The sequence below is a fragment of the Taudactylus pleione genome, unplaced genomic scaffold (genome assembly GCF_031769625.1).
Source record: "Taudactylus pleione unplaced genomic scaffold, aTauple2 ptg000113l, whole genome shotgun sequence".
Classification (NCBI taxonomy): domain Eukaryota; kingdom Metazoa; phylum Chordata; class Amphibia; order Anura; family Myobatrachidae; genus Taudactylus; species Taudactylus pleione.
In genome coordinates this window covers 2,070,948-2,096,299 of record NW_028284515.1, presented here as the reverse complement: position 1 = coordinate 2,096,299, position 25,352 = coordinate 2,070,948, and the positions used below count along the sequence as shown (strand labels likewise).

General features: G+C 45.4%; 1 protein-coding gene across 2 annotated transcripts in view; it reads right to left on the bottom strand.

Moving 5' to 3' along the window:
* Positions 1-25,352, bottom strand: part of TTC6 (tetratricopeptide repeat domain 6) — a 297,795-nt gene that overhangs the window by 194,885 nt on the left and 77,558 nt on the right. For both annotated transcript variants that reach the window (XM_088471191.1, XM_088471190.1), the window contains one exon: positions 8,465-8,686. In XM_088471191.1, the coding sequence (XP_088327317.1) occupies positions 8,465-8,686 (222 nt within the window). The remainder of the gene's footprint in view (positions 1-8,464; positions 8,687-25,352) is intronic.

The window sequence follows — 25,352 nt, the reverse complement described above, 5'->3', positions numbered from 1 at the left end:
ATTACAAACTCATTCCATATCTCCCTCCCAAAACCCCTAATATTGAACAAATTCCGCAAGGTCCTTCCTGTTTCCCCTTGCATCCAGATTGAAAGAGGCTTGGAGTTCAAGGTCTCTCAGGTCCTGGATTCTCGCATCCGCAGAGGACGATTGCAGTATCTCCTGGATTGGAGGGGTTACGGTCCGGAGGAGCGTTGTTGGACCGATGCTCGAGATATCCATGCTCCCGCCCTGGTCAAGAGATTCCATACTGTTCATCCAGAAAACCCTGGCTAGTGTCCTGAGGCCACCCATAAGGAGGGGGGTACTGTCACGACCAGAGTTTCTTGGGATGGTGCTCGACGGGTATTACCTGTGAGGTCACTATGGCGGGGGGCGCCTGGCGGTGGCGCTGGTATTTGGCGAGGGGCATTGGCTGTGCGTGGTTCTGTGCGGGCATGTTGTCACTTTGGGCTGGTGAGGCCTGGTGGTGCTTCTGTTATGATCCGGCATGGGCACCGTCATCTTGCCTCTGGTCACGAGACCTAATCGCCCAATCCTGGTTTGTCACATGCTCTCTCTGGCCAGTCACGGCACAGCACTTGGTATTTAGGGAAATTCAGAGCCTCACTTCATTGCCAGTGCAAAAATGTTTCTCAGCATAGCTGAGAGAGAGTTCCCTGTGCTCACCACCTGTTTCCTGTGATACGCTACCTGCCTGCCTGCTTGTCTGCTCCAACCCCGCTGGAGTACCCTGCATCCTCCATTACCTTCCCCTTGCCTGAGTACCTGAGTCTGCTGTTCACCCTGCACCTTGCCTCCACTGACTCTGCTGGATAATCCTTCCTTAGCCTGCATTCTTCATTTCAGCCACTACACCTGATTTCTCCAGTCTGTCATCAACTGGACATTTCCATATTAAGCAGTCACTACCTGGACAGTTCCCATTGTCTGCCACTACCTGAACATTCTCTATTAACCAGTCACTTCCTGGACATTGATCATTGCCTGTCACTAACTGGACTTTTTCCCATTACTTTACCACAGCTCCCAAGTGCACTTAGTGCTATATCTGGACTTTAGCTTTTGTCATATTCATGTTTATTAAACCACTCATTAAAAGTTCCACCTTTTCATTTAAACCTGCTTCAGTGTCTGCTCCTATCACCACCCCGGGCCCACAACAAAACCAGAACCTCACAGGGACAAGCTTGCGCCTGGTACTCCTAACTACTTTAACAATACCCAAAGTGAATTAGAAATTCTCACTTACTCCAGTGGCGCACAGCCCCTCACCCTAACAAACATAAACACAGAAGGAAGTGCAGCCAACACCCCAATTTCCTCCCTGAAATATTTGCCCTATTGTACATTTAGCAATGAAATTACGTACATTTCCACCGGCTGAAATTGGTCTTAAACCTGTAAAGCCTGATACATAAAATAACATAAATGACAAATATGATACAGTTGGCGTTATAGGGTTAAGAATTCTTTGTCCTTCTCCAATCACACCACAGACCAAAATAACAGACCAAAATGAAATGACCATCATCATTCCAGCTCATTCATATACTATACACTGTATAACATGTAAATTTAGATATAAACTGCAGAACGTCACATTTTTATTCATACCTTGTTAAACACTGGCTTCTATTTGACCATAGGGGGTTGTAAGAAGAAACCATTGATCTGGTAGTTTGGATAATATCCCTAGATAAGTAAACCAGTGTTGTTTGGATTGCTCCTTATTTGGACTTAAATACCAATAAAACCTAGTAGGTTAAGGGTCACTGGAGATTGTAATTGAAAACCATTGTTCATGTAGTGTGCAATGTGGACACAGACATCCTGACTGATACTCAGGCACAAGTGTAATCAAAGTCTGTCCTTTTCGAATACTTTAACTGGGAACCTCAGTTATGCAGGTGCACATCGCTACGGCCCTGACAAATTAGCAATAAGCCGAGTCTCTTTGTTATCAAAAAGACATATAGAGGGCTGGTACTTTCATTTGGGAAACCTAGGCAGTTGCCTAGGGCGACAATAGTTGGGGCATACTTAAAAAAAAACACTGAATGACATTATGTCCAGTGTTTTTAGTGCCTCCTTCCACAGTGCCCCCACCCAAAGCAGCTGCTACTGCCATGAAAAAGCAACCAGCAGATTCTTACATGTGATCTTCTGGCTACTGCTCCCACATGTCAGTGTTACACTAGGGCAGGGGTGAGGAACCTTTTTTCTGCCGAGGGCCATATTGATATACTGTATATAACATAATTTGCAGGCCCTAATGTGACAGTATTTAGAAGTGGAGATGTTGCCCATAGCAACCAATCAGATTCTAGCTATTATCTTCTAGAAGGTGCTAGTTAAATGTTAAGTAGAATCTGATTGGTTGCTATGGGCAACAACTCCACTTCTAAAAACTCTCACTTCAGTAACTTTACCCCTAGGAGTATGGCACTTGGCTGTGATGTCACAGACAAGTGCCACACTCGCTTTCTCAGAAGAGGATGCTGTCCCCCACCTTCTGTCTGCTAAGGGTGGGCAGGTAACCAATTACAACGTGAGGGGGGATACTGCCCTAGAGTATCCCCCGGGGCTGTTGCCAATTTTGGAGGTTAGTGTATAATACGTATATCATAATAGGGATATAAAACTTACATGTACCAAAATGGCACAGCTGGGCGAGTGTATGTGGGTGCAAAAGCAACTTTTCACAGTTTGTGATGTCACAAGCCATAGGCCTGTATTCAATTTGGGAGCGAAAAGTCCGTGCTGGTCTTTTCGCTCCACATCGGAGCTTTTCCTGGGATAAAGTATCGGGCGCGTGCCCGCTTTATCCCCGTATTTAATTTAAAATCAGCGAAAACGGGACCCGGCGAATTGGAATCTACGAAAAAAAACAGGAATTTTTCGGGACATAATTGTAGGACCCCCCTAAAGATGTCCCTATTTTTAAACACTGTTTCCACTTTTTTTTTTTTCACCCAAAATTTTGAATTAATTTTTTTGGGGTGTCCCTATTTTTTTTTTTACTTTTTTTGACACAGTTCATTTTTAAATGACAATCACAGGGGTGCAGGCTATTATTTTAAAGCCTGCACCCATAAACCCCAATTCTTCACTTTTTTTTGCCATGTAAAACATGGTGAAAAGTTATCCCCATTTTTTTTCAAAGACTTTTTGAGCCTGCGAAAAGTCTTTGAAATTGAATACGGGTATAATTGAAACATGCGAAAATAACGTCATCGGCAATAATTTATCACCGATTCCGACTTTTCGCATCCAAATTGAATACCCGTCTGCGCAATTGCAATGGCTTCAAAAGCAAGTTGGAGGCCTCTGCAGAGACACGTAAGACTTATCTAGTTAAGGAAAAGATAAAGCTTACCAAGAATATAGGCCAATGGTCCCAGCACACAGCAACATGTGCGAGAACCTCATAATGAACAGCGTAAGATGCCTTATTTTCAGGGATCAGCTGTATTTCTCCTTTGCGCATTTGAGCAAACTTTCTCCAACCATAGTTGCAGGCCTTAATTGATCATGTAATGATTGTTATAATATAGCAACCATACAATGCCGGGCCCCTCCGATGGCCATGCCTACCTATTGTTACCACCACAGCTCTTCAACCTCCCACATATAGAGATGGGATGCAGTCACCTTGTCGACATTCTGCACAATGCCAACATTAGGGTTAGGCTGCTGTAGGGGAGGGTTGTGGTAGCATACTCATAGCAGATGATTCCGCTAGAACTACGCGTCATCTGGCCGGCCGGACCACCTCCAGAGGCCCCAGAGCAGGTAGGTGAAGCTGCTGCACTACTGGGACGGTTTTGTTGACATCCTAGGTAACTGCCTAGGTTCCCCTAATGAAAGCACCAGCCCTCCGTATGTCTGTTTGATAACAAAAAGATGTGGCCTATTGATAATTTGCCAGGGCTGTAGCTATGTGCACCCAAGGCCGGATTAACAATGGGACGGATGGAGCTTCAGCTCCAGGCCTCCCATCAGAATAGGCCCACAGCAACTGCTCTATTGTTTCTGCTGCTGTACACAGAAAAAAATAAATCCTGCTACAGCAGCCTCAGCGGATGTTTCTGGCCTTGCCCCCCCAGCCGCCACCCTGCTCCCAGCCTCGGCACCTGTGGCTCAAACTCCGGAGCCGACTTAGCTTGGATAAACATGGCGGCGCAGTGGGAGGCTTCACTAGCCCTCACTGTGCTGCACACCCACACGCACCCAGCGCCTCCTCTGCCCCACGTGCTGTCAGGACATGTGACATCGCTAAGGTTCCGCCCCGCCATCACTGTGCCCCGAAAGAAGCAGCAGCACAGCAATCACAGGCAGATCCATGAAGGCGGCCACCTGAGGTGAGGTGTCAGTCCTTCTGGTGTGAATTCTCTGTGACGCCAAATCTTATAAACCTGTGATGTTATCATGCCGCATGGGACACCTCATTCAAGCGAAGCCATGGACCGTTCAGGGTGGGTGTTTTGCTTGGTAAAGTAATATCTTAGTCTTTTTTGCATTGAGTGCTGCTGTAATCGCCTACACTATATATATATATATATATATATATATATATATTAGGGGTGAGCGGGTTCGGTTTTACTCGGATTTACTCGGTTCTTATCGCCACTTTACCACAAATTCGGATTTATTATATTGGCTATCCAAAACACATGATAGGCGATAGCCAATAAAATGCCGTTTAAAGATCCGAGTAAATCCGAGTAAAACCGAACCCGCTCACCCCTAATATATATATATATATATATATATATACAGTCAGGTCCATAAATATTGGGACATTGACAGAATTTTCATATTTTGGCCTCTATTCACCACCACAATGGCTTTGAAATGAAACAAACAAGATGTGATTTAAAGTGAAAGTTAGATTTGGGATTGTTTAGTTTGTCCCATTACTTTTGGCCCCTTAAAAAGTGGGAGGCACATATAGAAACCGTTGTAATTCCTACACCGTTCACCTGATTTGGATGTAATTACCCTCAAATTAAATCTGAAAGTCTGCAGTTAAAGCACATCTTGTTTGTTTCATCTCAAAACCATTGTGGTGGTGAATAGAGGCCAAAATCGGAAAATTCTGTCAATGTCCCAATATTTATGGACCTGACTGTATATATATATATATATATATATATATATATATAGCCAATGTGTAGAGAGAGGCAGAATTTCTAACAAGAACTGAACCCTATGCCAGAGTGATTATAAATCAATGTTTCGGGGACCGAATCCCCTTCCTCAGTACAACATCAATGGTTATTGTTGTGTCCTGAGGAAGGGGATTCGGTACCCGAAACGTTGACTAATCACCCTGGCATAGGGTTCACTTCTTGTTAGAAATTCTCTGAGTGCCGCCTCTCTCTACAAATTGTCAAATTGCGCGGGTGCCGACCCTCTAGGAGGGCACCAGAGTGAGTCATTGCCACTGAATTTTAGTGCCGGGGCTTGCGACCATACACATACACTATGTGTGTGTGTGTGTGTGTGTGTGTGTGTATATATAATTAAATATATATATATATATATATATATATATATGTGCTTGTGGTATGTTTTGTGATTCACATTTTAGTATCTATATATGGCACCATGTTTATTTGCTATTATCTTTATTTTTATAGGGATTATCCGAATAATGTGCATCTTTTTATAGTAATAATGCTATTGTTGATTTATATGAGGAAGCTTCGGTCTTCTATCAGATAAATGCATACATTTATTTGCTATATTAGCAGATTTTATTATTATTAATTCATGGCCCTAATTCAGAGATGTGCACTAACCTGATGGTTAGCGCACATCTCCGACTGTGCCAATTTGCGCCAAAGCAAGACCTGTACTGCGCATGTGCAGTATGGGTCCTGCGTGTTCGCACGCAGAGCGGCGGCTGACTGTCAGTGATTGCCAGTCTTCTGCCATTTCTGGATGGGGAGGGAGCGGCGACGGCCTCTGGGCCTGATTCAGACCCGCTCGCGAGCGCTGAGCGCTCGCAAGCGGGTCGATGTTGCCCAAGTGCGCATGTGCACGACGGAGGCGGCTCCGTCGCGCGCATGCGCGAGACCCGAATAACGACAGCCAAGCTGTCATTATGGGTCTCGCACCAAAGGGGGTGTGCTGTCGATGTTGATTGACAGCACGCCCCCTTTGGCGGGCATGCCGGGGCGTGGCTGCCCAGACAGAGGCGTTCCCATGGGAACGCCTACCGTCTGGGGCCGGCCCCACTGACATCACTAGTGATGTCAGTGGGAGTGCTTTTGGCTCTGATAGAGCCAAAAGCACTCCAGGGCTTGCGGCAGCTAGACCCTACCGCAAGGGTCTCGTCGCAAGCCCGATGGTCGCGATGGTCTTGAACATCGCGACCATCATTTTGGCCGCTCGCTATAGCTGTGGGTGGTCACCCACAGCTATGCGAGCAGCCAGGAGGCCGCTCAAAAAAGTAAGAGGGACGGCCCTGATTCAGAGCGAGAGCTCTGTCAGAGCGTCCGGCTCTGAATCAGGGCCTCTGTTTTCCCAAACAGTGGCATGTGGCTGTCATTGGGGGGTGGGAAGAGGCCAGGATCTCCATCGGCTGATAGAGATTTCCTGGCCTTTTTTGAGCAGCTGCATTCGCCAGCTTCGGTGATCTCATGGTCACTTGAGCTGGCAGAAGATCACGGAGATGTCCCAATGCTGGGTCCATGGACGCAGCTCAAAACAGTAATGCAGCAGGAGGTGTGGTAGCAGCTGCGATATCAGAACTGTCGGCCCTAGAATCACCCTCTAAGTACAGAATTGTATTAGTGGTCACGCACCGGATGTTTTCCAATAGTCTCTATTGTAAATAATTCCTGGTTATTAGGCATCAATGGATGAAGGTAGCGGCCACTGAGAAGTGAACTATTTCTTATCCAAAGTATGGTTACAGTTGGTTGATATTTATGTGTAATACATGTGGATATAATGCACTATGGGCCTGATTCAGAGTCACATGCAAAGCCGATGTTCACGTCGCTGAGCGATTTTCCCTTATAAACCTGTACGGTGCTTGTGTTACATTGTGTTACAATGTGTGTACACACAAAGGTGCTGTGTGAATGAGCTATTAGAAATGTCATGAAAAAGTGATTGGCGTTCCTGGGCAGAGAATAGGAAGAGGCTTTTAATGTGGGCAAAAATGGTCCATCTCATGGGCGTGTTATGGGGATGTCGCCAAAATGTTTTCATATTCAGATGCCGCAGCATTCATGCTTCAACTTGCACACATATATATATATATATATATATATATTTTATTAAATTATTTTGCTCAATAATATAACAGGTGGTGTATGCTTCATATCAGCAAAGAGAGGAGGGAGATTGAAGTTGTTGAAGGTAGGCGGTAGCTATGCCCTCCATGGTGCTGACTACACCCCCATAGCATTGGCCCCCACATCACTAGACACACCCCCAGCCCCACATCACTAGTCACACCTCCGCCATGTTGGTTACACCTCCTGCGACAGCACAAAATAGGCCCTTCTTAAATGTCAGCTCCAGGCCCATGTGGACCTTAATCTGGCACTGTGTGCACCTGCATAACATGAGGGTTCCAGTTAAAGTTTCTGAAAAGAACAGACTTTGATTACACTTGTGTAAGGGATTTTCTCCATGTATGCTAAAATCTCCTTCAGTTTACCTGCCATATTGTCCTTAATAGTTGGTCACTGCACTGTACATCATCGTCACTTACCTCCCCTTATCTGCCCATTTCATCTGTGCTTGCAGTACAAAATCAAACCCAATGTGTTATTTCTATTAATATAGTATGTAACCCATTCTTATATTTCAGGTGTATATCAATCTAATAGATCCAACAGATTGCTACAGAAATGTGTCGCTGAGTAGCAGGTGAGTGGAAATTCCTTTCCCAGTTTGTTGGGAAAGTTACGGAGGGCTCCAGGCTGGACAGAGTGGCTGAGGAAAGTAAACAGGCATCATTCAGTGGTTGGTGACATGTGTGGGCCAGCGTGATGAAGACTGATGGCAGTTCTTGACACACTGGGAATGGAGCATCCCCTGCACACGCTTTCTGTAATGGGCTCTTTGTGCATGTGGGAGGGGCTGTCATGGATAAGTGAATTCTTAAGAGAGGCCACATTCCAACAGGAGAGATAATGATTGTCAACCAATTACACCTGTCTTCAACACTGCAGGGGCCTCGGCTGGGTGATATATCAATGTGGGTTAGGAGTACCGAAACTAAAGTCTACAAGTGCTGGCATTGCAAAGCCCAACACAAAAAAACTAAGCAGTCATTATACACTGTGTAGAGGCAAATACAGGTGTTTTTAATGCCATTAAAAAGCATCAAAAACTTCAATCCTGAAAAACAAAAATCTGCAATAAATTTCCTACCTGCAAACAAGAGAAATTGCAATGAAGCACATGCGGAACATCAAAAAAGTATAGTCAGTATTACCCCATTTGCTCTTTGTAGCCGTCCGGTAAAACGTCTTCCAATTTGACATCATTTAAATAGTCCTTTTCTGGTGTGATGGACAGACACGGGTCTACAATATGTCCTTTTCTGTCCACCGTGTGATGCAACCGAGAAGACCGTTGTAGAGCGCTGGTTAATACATGGCTGGGGGACACTGTGCAGAGATGGTGGATTGTTTGGGTGATTGGATTTTCACCAAACCTGGAAATAAGAAATAAAACAAAAAACAATTGTTTGTTAAGTAACAATGGGCCAAATGTAATAGGGTGAGAGTTTAGAAAATGTGAGAGTTTAGCAGTAACCTCTCACATTGGTCGAGTTATATATTCAAAATGGGAAAACATTTGGATGAGAGATTAAATTGTGAGAGTTCTTTGAGTCTAAAAACATGGGAGTTTGCCTGTTCTCAGACTCTATTACATTGGCATAGTTTGAAAAGTGTGAGAGTTTACTGCTAAACTCTCCATTTTCTAACGCTCACCCTATTACATTGGCCCAATGTGTGGTTTTATATTAAGAGCCAGATTGCCATGTAACTGAATTCACTAATTTGGCCCACCATAGCCTGCCCCCTTCAAATAAATACAAGAAACATTTTTTTTATTTAGATGAGAGTATAGAAAAGGCTCATATCGCGTCTGATTTAGAGCTGAGCATAGAATTCTGACTTGCATATATGCAAAAAAGCATCCGTACACTTACATTTCTGCGGTTGTATCTGTTGTTAAGTGCAACCTTAATTCTAGTGTATAGATGTCTTTGTAACAAACATGTGCCTGTCAATATCATCAACTCCAAAAAATTGCACCAGGCTTATGGGATGTGCAAAGAATCATTTCTTAAAAGGTGTAAAACACAGAAGCATCCCTAAGGGGCGTGGATGACTTGTGTCTCCGTGCCCTTACTGTATTGAAGTTACATATGGATGCCCCTGACTCTCCAAGTGGAAGGGGCCACAAAAGAAAATATACCCGTAACTCCACATACAGGGCCTGGTTCAGTGATGGTGCTTTGCTCAGCAGCTGCCTCTTAGGACACAGAGTAACAGATCATTTTGACAGCAGATATTTTTGTTGCTACTTTTATCAGGATTAGGGGTATACTTGCTAAAGTGAGAGTTTTTAGAAGTGGAGATGTTGCCCATATCAACTAGGGGTGTGCACCGGCCACTTTTCGTGTTTTGTGTTTTGGTTTTGGATCTGGATCTTTCTTCGTGTTTTGGATCTGGATTGGTTTTGCCAAAACCACCCTTCCGTGTTTTTGGTTCTGGGTTTTGTGTTTTGGATCTGTATTTTTTTGAAAAAAAGCATAAAAACAGCTTAAATCACAGAATTTGTGGGTTTTTCTGCTCCTATGCAATTATTAACCTCAATAACCTTCATTTCCACTCATTTCCAGTCTATTCTGAACACCTCACACCTCACAATATTGTTTTTATGGCCAAAAGATTGCACCGAGGTAGCTGGATGACTATGCTAAGCGACACGAGTGGGCTGCACAAACACGTGGCCCATCTAGGAGTGACACTGCAGTGGCAGACAGGATGGCAGTTTGAAAAACTAGGCCCTAAACAGTACATACTGCAAAGAAAAAAAAGAGGTGCAAGATGGAATTGTCCTTGGGCCCTCCCACCCACCCTTATGTTGTATAAATAGGACATGCAGACTTTAACAAACCAATCATTTCAGCGCCAGGGTCTGCCACATGACTGGCTGAAATGATTGATTCGTTGGGGCCCCCACAAAACAAGCTGGCAATTAATGTGTCCCTGCACAAACTGGCTCTACGGAGGCAAGATGTCGTCCTCATCCTCCTCATCCACCGATTCCTTGGATAAAACAGGAAAAAGGGATTTAGGTGTCCCTGGACTGCTTACGGTCTTAGCCAAAGTTTCTGAACTTGACAGTAACCCTTTATGAACGCGCTGCAGGTGCCGTATAAGGGAGGATGTTCCTAGGTGGTTAACGTCCCTACCCCTACTTATTTCACCTTTACATATGGTACATATGGCAAGACAGTTGTTGTCCGGATTTGGATAGAAATATTGCCAGACCAAAGAGGTGGAATGTTTGGTCTTCTGCCCAGGCATGACCGTGATGGGCTTTTTCATCCCACGGACAACAACTGTCTCCCCCGGAGCCTGATTTAAACAAACCACATCATCATCAGAATCCTCCTCGCCAACTTCCTCCTCAGTGCCAGCTACACCAGTATCCTCATCCTGTTGTACTTCAACAGTGACATCTTCAATTTGCATATCAGCAAGTGGACTGTGGGTGCTCCTTTCAGCACTTGCAGGGGGCGTGCAAATGGTGGAAAGAGCCACCTCTTCCCATCCAGTGCTGGGAAGGTCAGGCATCGCAACCGCCACCACACTTGGACTCTCCTTGGGGATTTGTGATATCTTCTTAGAACGCACAGTTCTTTGCTGTGCTTTTGCCAGCTTAACTCGTTTGATTTTTTTAGCGGGAGGAGGGCTTCCATCGTCATGTGAAGCTGAACCACTAGTCATGAACATAGGGAAAGACCTTAGCCGTTCCTTGCCACTCCGTGTCGTAAATGGCATATTGGCAAGTTTACGTTTCTCTTCAGATGATTTAAATGTTTTTTCAAGGTCATTTTCCTGAACTTTGTCATTTGGGATTGTATGTGGCCTCTACTATGACATTGGGCATCGGCCTTGGCAGACGACGTTGATGGCATGTTATCGTCTATGTCATGACTAGTGGCAGCAGCTTCAGCACTAGGTGGAAGTGGTTCTTGATCTTTCCCTATTTTATTTTTATCGGAGAAAGTTTCGTCCTCCATTTATGTTATATTGATATATACGTGCGGCTAAGGCGCACACAAACACAGAAAATAATTTTTTATTTTTGTTGGAGACTAGTGCACTTTGTGGGTTACACCACCCTTTAAGAAATGAGCCAGCCGGCCCTTTACTTATGGGACACAGGCGCACGCTTGGCGCTGCTCCTTTGTTGATGCACGTGCAGCTACAGCCCACACAATTCACAAACACAGAAAATATTTTTTTATTTTGTTTGGAGTGCCCTTTGGGGGTCACAGCACCCTTTAACGGACAAGCCAGCCGGCCTTTTACTTATGGGACACAGGCGCACGCTTGGCGCTGCTCCTTCGTTGATGCACGTGCAGCCACAGTGCACACAATTCACAAACACAGAAATATATTTTTTTATTTTGTTTGGAGTGCCCTTTGGGGGTTACAGCACCCTTTAGCGGTCAATCCAGCCGGCCCTTTATTTATGGGACACAGGCGCACGCTTGGCACTACTTTGTTGATGCACGTGCGGCTACTGCGCACACAATTCACAAACACAGAAAATATTTTTTTATTTTGTTTGGAGTGTACTTTGGGGGTTACAGCACCCTTTACCAGACAAGCCAGCCGGCCCTTTACTTATGACACAGGCGCACGCTTGGCACTACTTTGTTCATGCACGTGCGGCTACTGCGCACACAATTCACAAACACAGAAAATATTTTTTTATTTTGTTTGGAGTGTACTTTGGGGGTTACAGCACCATTTAGCGGTCAATCCAGCCGGCCCTTTATTTATGGGACACAGGCGCACGCTTGGCACTACTTTGTTGATGCACGTGCGGCTACTGCGCACACAATTCACAAACACAGAAAATATTTTTTTATTTTGTTTGGAGTGTACTTTGGGGGTTACAGCACCCTTTAACGGACAAGCCAGCCGGCCCTTTACTTATGGGACACAGGCGCACGCTTGGCGCTGCTCCTTTGTTGATGCACGTGCAGCCACAGTGCACACAATTCACAAACACAGAGAAAATATTTATTTTTTTAGCACTTGGGGGGAGCACCCCTGATGGACAGAGCACCCCCTGGACAACACTACAGCACCCCTTTAGGACTGGGACACTGCACAGGACTTTGGAGTGGACACAGCCCCTATGGACAACTGACTGCACAACACAGTCCAGCCAGCCCCTATGGACTTTGAAGTAGTGGACACAGCCCCTATGGACAACAGCAGCACAGCGCAGCGCAGCACAGCACAGCACAGCACAACACTACACTGCACTACACTACACTACACTACAACACTACACTACACTACACAGCCCAGCCAGCCCTAACTCCCACCCTCCCTCTTCACTGTCCACAGCCGAGTGAGAAAATGGCGCCGACGCGGGTACCTTATATAGGATCCAAAACCCGCGAGACCCGGAAGGCGGGATGATGACGTTTTGCCTCGATTTCAGATCCGAGTCAGGCGGGAAAAGTCGAGCCTGACTCGGATCGGCCTTGGATCGGGGGGGCTCGGGGGGGTTCGGATTTCAGAAATCCGAACCCGCTCACCCCTAATATCAACCAATCAGATTCTAGCTATTATTTTCTAGAAGGTGCTAGTAAAATGTTAAGTAGAATCCGATTGGTTGCTATGGGCAACATCTCCAATTCTAAAAACTCTCACTTTAGTAAATATACCTTAGAGTTAAAAAAAAAAAAATCACAAAAAAGCAGTAAACAGAACACTTTGCAACTATGGGCCGAATTCATTTAGAAGAGAAAAGTCAGTTGCCGGACTTTTCGCCGTCAACGCTGGTTTAAGGGCCAAAAAAGTATCGCGTGCGTGCCCGCGTATCCACGTATTCAATTCCAAATCAGCGAAAACGTGACCCGGCGAAACTCAAACAGGTGAAAAGTCCTGTCGTTTTGGGGGAAATCAGCCTGACACCCTCCAAAAGATGCTCTGGCATGGGGGTTCACTATGGGTACCCCGATTAGCCCTGCTGAAGGTATTTGGGGTCTCTGAATGGTCTCAATAGGCCAGGGGTGTTTTAAGAGAGGAGGGGGCCCATGTGCAGCCTCTGTTTGGTCCCCCTCCTATCTAATGGCGGCTCAGCAGCACTGAGCGCTGTAGATGTTGGCTTCATGCCAGAATCTACAGCGCATGCGCGGGTCTCCAGGAAAATGGCGCCCGCATTTACTTTCCCGGGGACATCTTTTCTGCGCAAGCGCAGATCACTGGGGAAATGGCGCCCGCACCTACTTTCCCGGGGACATCTTTTCCCAGTGAGTGTTTGCTGCTCTACAGCGCCGGTCCGGCGCTGCGGAGCAGCACTTCAGGAATCGGCAGAGAGGTAAGTATAATTACCAATGGGTGCAGGGTGTGCGGTGTGCCCCGCACACCCTGCACCCAATATAGATACGCCCCTGCAATAGGCACTATTTAGCGTCTTTGGGACAGTGATGAAGAATAGCATTTAGCAATTTTTTGGGGTGAAAATAAGTAGTTCCATCAAATTTGGGGTACATGAAAATGGGTGCAAGCATATTCTAAAGTTGCTAAAACCAAGCATTAAAAGGCGCCAAAAACGCACCTTCAGCAATCACCTGCAATCTAATCTAACCCTCCCCCATACTTCCAGACCGACCCCCCCCCCCCCCCACCCAAGGCTATTTCGCTAGCTTTGGAATTTGTACCCCCACTTTGATTTTTTTTTTTGCCCATTTTTTCAAAGTGTTTTTTTGGGATGTCTTTTGTGCTTTTCTTCGCGTTTTTTGACACAATTAGCGTCAAGGGCAGTGTAAAAAGGGTTTAGGGGGGTTGCTGCAACTTTGCACCCCAAAACCCGAATTCTGCACTTTTTTCCGCTGGGTATCCATAGGCAATACTTTTCCGCTTGTTATAAGGCGCAAACTTTTCACACCTGGGAGAAGTCGGACAAATTGAATACAGGGATAAGTTGAAACTGGCAAAAATTATATAATCGGCGATAAAGTATCGCGGAAATGGACTTTTCACTTCTAATTGAATGCGGCCCTATGCAGTATAATAGTGCAAGCACATAGTAGCATAATAGTATAAACATTTGTTATGTAGCGACTAAGTAGATCATTTATCAGTGCACACCATTGCACTATTTTAAGAACATTACTGTTTTTTCTTATTTGATACAAAGGTTTATCTCTACTATGTAAACTTCAGCAACATTACATACAGTACAGTACGAACAATGAACTACGAACAATGAACTACGAACGATGAACTACGAACGATTTGACCAACGATTTCATGAACTACGAACTACGAACGATTTTTGTCTGTATTAAAATGAATGAAATCTGACAAATCTGACTGCAAACACATCAGATGTCAGATATCGTTATCTGACAAGCGGGAACGCGCATCATTCATCGTTCATCTGACAAACATGTCAGATATGTCAGATTTTCCTTCAGATATGAACGATAGAACGATTTTTTAAATCGTTATTATACAGACCTGAAGGAAAATCTGACCGTGTGTATGCACCATAAGGAAACTTTTATCAGACCACATCATATCTAGTATTTTATAGTAATAAGGAAGTGCAAGAGTCTTGGCAAGTGGTCTAAGGCTATGAACAATACTGTCAACAGTTTTGTTATTGTAAAATAGAACAGTGTGTCATTCTCTTTGGTGATATCAAGAGGATGAGAGAAGCTGAACTTGTGAATTAAAAATGTGTGAATTAAAAGCATTGTAATAGTTCATTGAGCCTGCTGCTTGCCACAGACAAGACTCTGTAATTTGCTATGGACAAATAATATAAGCAGGCATGATGTAAAGACCTACAAAGAATTGGGGCCTGATTCAAAGATGTACACAAACCCAAACTCGCTCAAAAAATTAAAAACCCTGCACCTAATTGAATAGCAAAAATCCTGCACCTGTGGGAAAAAACCCTGAAGGTGCGGGATGTTTGCTATTCTCCCACCTAACTGAATATGTCCCAAGGACCATTCTACAAAACAGGGATGTGTCACCCCCATTTTGTAGTCATGCTGAGCCCAGGGTCTGTGTCGTCTGTCGAAGATGGATTATTGGCTGAGACTAGATCAGTTTAAAATTGAATCGCAGCGACGCCATCTTGCGACTGGCCGCAAGACGCTATCTTGGAAATTAAATCGCAAGATGCCATTTTGCGAATGGCCGCCCAAGCGCCATTTTAGATAAACTCACACTTTAGTACATGTGGCGATATTACTATTAGCATCATGCGATTGCATCTTACACCATTTCTCATACACACATTAATACGCACAATTGCGCAGTTAACTAGTCGCATATTAGCGAATACATAAGATCCTGTATGAAAACGCCGAATATTAGCTTCATGCACACGCATCTGCCCCAAGTTAACTAGCGTCTTTACATCAAACCCCATATACTCACACATTACATATTCACATACAAGGTTCCATAAGCTTTAAGGTATAAGATTCAAGTATGCACATTTACTATAATTGCTATGAAATAAAGATTATTTTGTAAGGTTTTATATGTGATAAGTAAGCCATGTTTGGTATTGTACTGATGCGTACTCTCTCAACAGTATTCCGGTAACATCGATGTAGAGATCGCAACATGCATTCTCAACTTATGGACCGCAGAGACTTCAAGCAACAAAATGTACATTATATGACCAACTGTTAGGATTTGCATGAGGCGGGAAACCAGAGACCTCCAGTTGTTAGAAACTGGACTGTGTCTATATGAACCAACCTGTTAGATGCCTTGTAACATGTGCCCTCTCCTTTAGGACCAATGGTATTAGCAACAAACTTCTCTATTGTGTTGTCTATTCCTGGGGTGGGGTATATATATGTGTGCTCTGACCCTGGGTTTCTAGTCTTCGTGCTGAATGCTGATTGACGAGGGGTTTCTTGCTGATGCCTACATCTGGTCCAGAGCGCTGTGTATGTATAACTGTACTTGGGTCTGTATAATTCCTTTGCGCTAAATTGTACTTATAAACTAGCGTGTAACTGATTGTACTTTTATTTGAATAATACTTTGTGCTTTGGAACCACAGGTTCTCGGTCTGGAATCTTTATTTACTGTATAACTGCGTACGCAAAATAGCGTCTTCCTTAGAGGTTTATAGGCAGGATATCAGAAGGTATAGGCAGGGGTGTATAAAGGTTCAAAGGCAGTATTGTTACGTCAGAGACTTTCTAGACTCGCTGTCCAGTTCTGACGGACAGGCTGAGTAAGTTTCAGCTTATGCAGCCTGGACAAAGCAGCAACCATCGCGATGGTGATCTGAGACACTGAACTCGGATTGCGGATGCATGTATTAAGGGCCGATTAATGGGGGGGGGGCAACAGGGGCGGTTGTCCCTGGGCCCCCACACGTAAAGGGCCCCCACATGTAAAGGGCCAGAGGAGACGGAACCAGTTCCGCCTACGGCCACCTCAGCCCAACGCCGCCAGGAGGCTCTATTTGCCAGGCACCTGCTGAGATTTTGTAACCAGCAGGTGCCTGGCTCCCTCCCCGCAGTGGCAGTCGGAGCCGAAGGCTGGAGCTCACTCTGTAGGGAAACAAACATTTAGGAAGCCTAAATAGCTCTTAGGCCTCTATTCAGCAATAGTGACGATGTTCCCCAGAATTTTATCAGGCAACATCGTCACGATGTTTATGGAAGCTATTCAGCAATATTTTGAGCAGGGACAGCGGTTGTGGTAACACACTGTCCCTGAGATGTTACAGAAGCTCCGTCGTGCGCATGCGCGAGACCCGGAGAGCGACGGGCTCTCCGTCGCTCCTGGTCTCGCACCAAAGGGGGCGTGCTGTCAATGTTGATTGACAGCACGCCCCCTTTGGTGGGCATGCCGGGGGCGTGGCTGCCAGACGGAGGCGTTGCCATGGGAACGCCTACCGTCTGAAGCCGGCCCCACTGACATCACTAGTGATGTCTGTGGGAGTGATTTTGGCTCTGATAGAGCCAAAATCACTCCAGGGCTTGCGGCAGCGAGACCCTACTGCAGGGTCTCCATCTCAAGCCCGATGGTCGCGATGGTCTTGACCATCGCGACCATCATCATGGACGCTCGCATAAGCTGTGGGTGGTAACCCACAGCTATGCGAGCGTCCATGAGGACGCTCCAAACACAGGTAGGAGGGCCCTGATTCAGAGCGAGCGCTCTGGTCAGAGCGTTCAGCTCTGAATCAGGCCCTATGGCTGATCCGTACAGTGCAGTACTCTGCCAGATGGGAATTAATGGAGAAGATAATTGCGTTATCTTCTCCATTATCACATTCTTGAATAGGGGATTTACATAATAAATGCGGAAATTATGATTTCCGCATTTTTTATGTAAAAAAATGAATTGCTGAATAGACCCCTGTATGTTATTTCTTTACTCACATAGTATATATGTATATGTAATGCAGCAAGTGAGCCACCTTGCTTTTACTACTTACACCCACTGGTAGTTGCCGTTGGGCATTTGTGTTGCAGAACTGTCTCTCAAAGGTTGTTTAATCCACTTACCTGCAATCACAAGTAGACAGGTTGGGTGGTAAATAGACTGACCCCCACTACCAGTGCAACTGTATTTAGTATTCAGTGTCAATGGCGTTTGATGCAGCACCGGTAGGTAATAGCCCCATGACACAGGAGCAGCATATTACGTGACAAGATAACAGCAGATATCTGTTGTTAATTTCTATTTTTAAAAAAATGTATATATAAAAAAAATGCTTTATGTAAGAAAAAAATAATGATTTTTGTTAAAACCTGGGGAAGACTGTGACATTTGAAAGCATGGGGAAGGCTTCTCTGGTGAGCACCAACAATGACTACCGCTGGCAATACTTGGCGATGGCCACTACCGTGAATAACACTTAATAAGGAGAAACCCTATTTCCGGTGAAATTTGCATTTTCGCAGAGTAAAGGGCTTGACTCCACTTGATAAATATTAACCACTTAATAATATAAAAACAAGGAATTGTACGTTAGAGTAGTATGTAACTTATATATTTGCATCCACATTTCATAAATTGAGATATTAAGTTTCATAAATTGGGTTAAAATTTTAGCCATCTTAGACCTTGCTATATGATCTGACATCAAGCCGGCCTGTATGTATGACCCACTTACTACAGCATTAGCTTTCCAGCATCCTTGTGACAGTGAATTATAAATAACAGTGGTGTTTTAGGTGACAGTGATTTGGCACAAGGCTGTGAGGGCTATCAGACCTTCCACAGTCACTCAACGCATAGAATATATGACTATTATAGGAGATACGGAAACCTGGGATGTCTCCATATTCCACATAATTTAGGGGGTATTCTTATGGTTTCTACAAAAATGATGGAGTTTGAGGCTTTCTGTGTACATTTGTGCAAAGCCGGATAGCATGTTGCTATATGTTCTAATTAATATGTAAACTATAGTGGTCCACAGTGGATATTAAAGAATACTGAGCTTTGGTGGGATATGTAACATAAAACATACAGATCTTGAAATGATTACAATAGTCACGTTGGCACTCCACAAAGTACGGTATCCTACCACACTACCGGGTGCCACTCTTTAGTGTCAATATGTTTAAAAGTGGATGGCATGGTAGATGCGCCAAGTAACGGATGCTCAATAACGCCATAAGACAGATGGTTTATGTAAGATGGGTTCGCAGAAATGTCTGCATTCAGTGTCTACACCAGACCAGCTCACTTACGGGGAGACTTAGAAAATCTTCTAAAATGGACAAGTGGAAGGTGTTGCTCATATCAAACCAACCAATCATAGTCTATCATTTTGTAGAACATACTAGATAAAAGAGAGCAAAAAGCTGATTGGTTGCTATGGGCAACAGTGCCACTTATCCTCTTTGGAAGGTTTGGTAAATGTCCTCCTTAGCCATAAAGAAGACTAGGTAGATTCCCTGTACTCCTGTATAATATATCAACTTTGTATAAATATCTACTATGCGGTAGTTGAGAACAAAGCCAATGACCTTTTTAGATGACAATGTGCCATTTTCAAGCTATAAACCTAATGACTGAGACCACTAAGCTGACCAATAAAAGACATGTTATACTGCATGCAAACAAGCAAAGTTCTAAAACTCAGTGGTGAATAAAAATGACAGACCCTAAGGCATTTCACTAATGTCTAGTGCTTTTACTATGCCACAAAGCATGTACCTGACCTTTGCACGGATGTCACCCTGTCACCATAGTCCTTTCTCTTAACGAAAGCGCAAGAAAGCCAAAGTTTGGCACGATCGTCCTGACAGCTGCCCCAGAAACTTTCCTCATTGGCAAACATTCCCAGAAGTCTATCAGCAGAAACAAGTTGTTTTTGGCATGTTGCAGGTAAAAAGGTACATGTTTTTATAGCCTCGCGTCTCCTCCTTGCTCCAGCTATTTATCATTCTTTATGTGGGGGAGACAGGAGAGTGCTGAAGCTCTGTGTGTGGCCAATTTCTGCCTAATGCACAACGAAAGAAATATTTTTTTTGCTTTGTGAGTGTGGAAGGGAGAGGTAGAAAATGTCAGAGCATTTCTGTGCCATTTATAAGCTGACAGTAAGTATTTATTGAAGGGAGGGGGGAACCCTTTGTCTCCTACTGCTATTTGTTCTAAGGCACAATCTTGCCTAGCCATGGAAGCTCTGGGGGACTGCAGATAAGTAAGGACATGTATGAGGTCACCAAAATGCCAAGGTGATTGCTTTAGAAAACCTGGGCTTTTTTATGAAGCCGTCTTGGAATTGCATCCTATAAGCAGTTTATTGGTCCATAAAGGTCAAATACCTATAGCTCAAAAATATTATTCTTCTTCATTCAGGACACATTTGCAACTGACCCCTTACCAGGTAATAATGCAATAAAATAAAACTCTATTATCTTGAATGTTTCGACCTTTATTTTGTAGGGTGTTTTTCTGTAATTTCTAATATTATACCTAAAATATATTAAATTTAGGGATGAGCGGGTTCGTTTTTCTGAAATCCGAATCCCCCCGATCCGAGCCGGATCTGAGTCAGGTTCGAGTTTTCCCGCCTGACCCAGATCTGAAATCGAGGCAAAACGTCATCATCCCGCTGTCGGATTCTCGCGGGTTTTGGATTCAATAAAAGGTCCCCGCGTCGGCGCCATTTTCCACTCCGGCTGTGTAAAGTGAAACAGGAGGGTGGGAGTTGTGCTGCTGTTGTCGTCCATAGGGGCTGTATCCACTCCAAAGTCCATAGGAGCTGGCTGGGCTGTGTTGTGCTGCTGTCATAGGGGCTGGCTGGACTGTGTTGTGCAGTCTGTTATCCATAGAGGCTGTGTCCACTCCAAAGTCCATAGGGGCTGGCTGGGCTGTGTTGTGCAGTGTCCCATAAAGGCTGTAGTCCTAAAGAGGTGCTGTAGTGTTCTCCATGGGGTGCTCTGTCCATCAGGGGTGCTCCCCCCAAGTACAAAAAGAATATATTTTTCTGTTTGTGTGCGCTGTAGCCGCACGTGCATCAACAAAATTGCGCCAAGCGTGAGTCTGTGTCAAAAGTAAAGGGCTGGCTGGCTCGTCTGTTGAAGGGTGGTGTAACCCCCAAAGTGCGCTCCAAAAAAATATAAAAAAATATTTTTCTGTGTTTGCAACTTGTGGGCGCATTAGCCGCACGTGTATCAACAAAGTAGCACCAAGCGTGCGCCTGTGTCATAAGTAAAGGGCCGGCTGGCTCGTTTGTTGAAGGGTGGTGTAACCCCCAAAGTGCCTGAAAAAAAATATTTTTTTTTTCTATGTTTGTGACGTGTGTGCGCTGTAGCCACACGTGCATCAACAAAGTAGCAGTGCCAAGCATGCGCCTGTGTCATAAGTCAAGGGCCGGCTTGCTCGTCTGTTGAAGGGTGGTGTAACCCCCAAAGTGCGCTCAAACAAAAAAAAAAATCTTTTTCTGTGTTTGTGACTTGTGTGCGCTGTAGTCGCACATACATGAACAAAGTAGCGCCAAGCGTGCGCCTATGTCATAAGTAAAGGGCCGGCTGGCTCATCTGTTGAAGGGTGGTGTAACCCCCAAAGTGCATGAAAAAAAAATATATTTTTCTGTGTTTGTGTACGCCTTAGCCGCACGTGCATCAATATCACATAAATGGAGGACACAAATTTGTGCGATAAAAATAAAATAGGGAGAGATCAAGAACCACTTCCTCCTAGTGCTGAAGCTGCTGCCACTAGTCATGACATAGACAATGAAATGCCATCAACCTTGTCTTCCAAGGCCGATGCTCAATGTCATAGTAGAGGGCATATAAATCCCAAATGGCAAAGTTCAGGAAAATGACCTTAAAAAGTACATTTCAATCATCTGAGGAGAAACATAAACTTGCCAATATGCCATTTACGACACGGTGGCAAGGAACGGCTAAGGTCCTCCCCTATGTTCATGACTAGTGGTTCAGCTTCACATGACGATGGAAGCCCTCCTCCCGCTACAAAAATCAAACGAGTTAAGCTGGCAAAAGCACAGCAAAGAACTGTGCTTTCTAATTCTAAGAAGATATCACACATCCCCATGGAGAGTCCAAATGTGGTGACGGTTGCGATGCCTGACCTTCCCAACACTGGACGGTAATAGGTGGCTCCTTCCACCATTTGCATGCCCTCTGCAAGTGCTGGAAGGAGCACCCACAGTCCACTTGCTGATATTCAAATTGAAGATGTCACTGTTGAAGTACAACAGGATGAGGATATTGGTGTAACTGGCGCTGAGGAGGAAGTTGATGAGGAGGATTCCGATGGTGAGGTGGTTTGCTTAAATCAGGCACCGGGGGAGACAGTTGTTGTCCGTGGGATGAAAAAGCCCATTACGGTCATGCCTGGGCAGAAGACCAAACATTCCACCTTTTTGGTCTGGAAATATTTCTATCCAAATCCGGACAACAACTGTCTTGCCATATGTACCATATGTAAAGGTGGAATAAGTAGGGGTAGGGATGTTAACCACCTAGGAACATCCTCCCTTATACGTCACCTGCAGCGCATTCACAAAAAGTTACTGTCAAGTTCAGAAACTGTGGCCAAGACCGTAAGCAGTCCAGGGACACCTAAATCCCTTTTTCCTGTTGTATCGAAGCGCCTGCAAACCACACCGTCAACTCCCTCCTCATCAATTTCCTCCTCAGTCAGGATCGGAAGTAGTCCTGCAGGCTATGTCACTAGCATGACTGTCTCTCTTATCCGGGATTCCTCGGGAGGATCCTGCATTGATACTGTTGCTGCTGGCTGTCATTCATCATCCCAGAGAGGAAGTAGGAATACCACTACTTCTTTTACTAAGCAATTGACCCTCCAACAGTTCTTAGTGAGGAGGATGAAGTACAACAGCAGTCATCCTGAAGCAAAGTGGATAACTGAGGCCTTGACAGCTATGTTGGTGTTGGACGTGCGTCCGGTATCCGCCATTCGTGAAGTGGTATTTAGACAATTGATGGAGGTAGTGTGTCCCCGTTACCAAATCCCATCTAGATTCCACTTCACTAGGCAGGCGATACCGAGAATGTACAGAGACGTTAGAAAAAGTGTCCTCAGTGTCCTAAAAAATGCCGTTGTACCCAATGTCCACTTAACCACAGACATGTGGACAAGTGGAATAGGGCAGACTAAGGAGTATATGACTGTGACAGCCCACTGGGTAGATGTATCGCCTTATGCAGCAACAACAGCAGTGTCAAAAGTAGCAACATCTCAGAAACGCAAGCTCGTTCCAAGGCAGGCTACGCTGTGTATCACCGGTTTCAGTAAGAGGCACACCGCCAACAACCTCTGAGGGAAATCATCGCCCAATGGCTTACCCCACTTAGACTCTCCTGGGGATTTGCGATATCTCACTAAGCCACCAATATTGTGCGGGCATTACATCTGGGCAAATTCCAGCTCGTCCCATGTTTTGCTCACACAATAAATTTGGTGGTGCAGAATTTCAGAAAAATGACAGGGGCGTGCAGGAGACGCTTTGGGTAGCCCGAAAAATTTCTGGCCACTTTCGCCATTCAGCGACTGCGTGCCGGAGACTGGAACGCCAGCAAACACTCTTGTACCTGCCCTGCCATCACCTGAAGCAAGAGGTTGTGACACGGCGGAACTCAACCCTCTATATGCTTCAGAGGATGGAGGAGCAGCAAAAGGCCATTCAAGCCTATACATCCACCTATGACATGGGCAAAGGAGGGGGTATGCACCTGACTCAAGCGCAGTGGAGAATGATGTCCGTGTTGTGCAAGGTTCTCCAGCCCATCGAACCGGCCACACGTGAAGTCAGTTCAGACACTGCCAGCTTGAGTCAGGTCATTCCCCTCATCAGGCTTTTGCAGAAGCAGCTGGAGAAAGTGAAGGAGGAGCTAAGACGGAGTGATTCCGCTTGGTATGTGGGACTTGTGGATGAAGCCCTTAATTCGCTTTGCCAGGATTCGAAGGTGGTCAATCTGTTGAAATCAGACCACTACATTTTGGCCACCATGCTCGATCCTAGGTTTATAGCCTATGTGGTGTCTCTCTTTCTGGCCGACACAAGCCTGCAGAGTTGCAAAGACCTGCTGGTGAAAACACTGTCAGCTGAAGCGGAACGTGACACGTCAACAGCTCCTTCTTCATTTTCTCCCGCAACTGGGGCTGCCAGGAAACAACTTAGGTATCCTAAGCAACCCGCTGGCAGTGATGCAGGGCAGACAGGACCAAGTTTGGACATCTGGTCCGGACTGAAGGACCTGGCAACAATTTCTGACATGTCTGCTGTCACTGCATATGATACTGTCACCATTGACAGAATGGTGGAGGATTACATAGGTGACAGCATCCAAGTAGGCATGTCAGACAGTCCGTACCTGTACTGGCAGGAAAAAGAGGCAATTTGGAGGCCCCTGTACAAACTGGCTCTATTTTACCTAAGTTGCCCCCCCTCCAGTGTGTACTCCGAAAGAGTATTTAGTGCAGCCGGGAACCTTGTCAGCGAAAGGCCTAGGAGGATGCTTCCACAAAATGTGGAGAAGATGATGTTCATCAAAATGAATTATCAATTCTTCCAGGAAAACCAGCCTCCAGAACGTATAGAGGGACCTGTGGTGGTGGATTCCAGCGGGGACGAATTAATACTCTGTGAGGATGAGGATGTAAACAACACTGAAGAGGGTGAGGAATCGGTGGATGAGGAGGATGAGGACGACATCTTGCCTCCGTAGAGCCAGTTTGTGCAGGGACAGATTAATTGGCAGCTTGTTTTGTGGGGGCCCAAACGAACCAATAATTTCAGCCACAGTCGTGTGGCAGACCCTGGCGCTGAAATGATTGGTTTGTTAAAGTGTGCATGTCCTGTTTATACAACATAAGGGTGGGTGGGACCTAGTTTTTCAAACTGCCATCCTGTCTGCCACTGCAGTGTCACTCCTATATGGGCCACGTGTTTGTGCCGCCCACTCGTGTCGCTTAGCATAGTCATCCAGCTAACTCGATGCAACCTTTTGACCTAAAAACAATATTGTGAGGTGTGAGGTGTTCAGAATAGACTGGAAATGAGTGGAAATTAATGTTATTGAGGTTAAAAATAGCATAGGAACGGAAAAACCCACAAATTCTGTGATTTTAGTTGTTTTCATGCTTTTTTCCAAATAAATACAGATCCAAAACACGAAACTAGAGATGAGCGGGTCCGGTTCCTTGAGAACCAGACCCACCCGAATTTCGGGGATCCGGAGCGATACGGTTTTGCCCCGGATCCCTGACCCGAGCCAAAACCTCGCGACCTCTCTGTCGAGTCTCGAGGTTTTGTTTTCAGCGGGCTTAACATTGATTGGCTGAGAGAGCCGTCTGTGACGGCTCTCAGCCAATCAACGTTGAGCCCATTAAAAACACTACAAAATAGGAAAAAGAAGATGGCGCCTGCCATCCCCCGCCGCCTGACACTGCCGGCACCCCCCGCTGATGACACTACCTGCTGCCGACACCATCGGCAGCCCCACTGGCAGCAACCCCCGCTGCCAACACCACCGCTGCCGACACTCCAGCACTGCTGCCCAACGTACTGAAGACACCGTCAGTGACCCCCACACTGCCGACACTCCC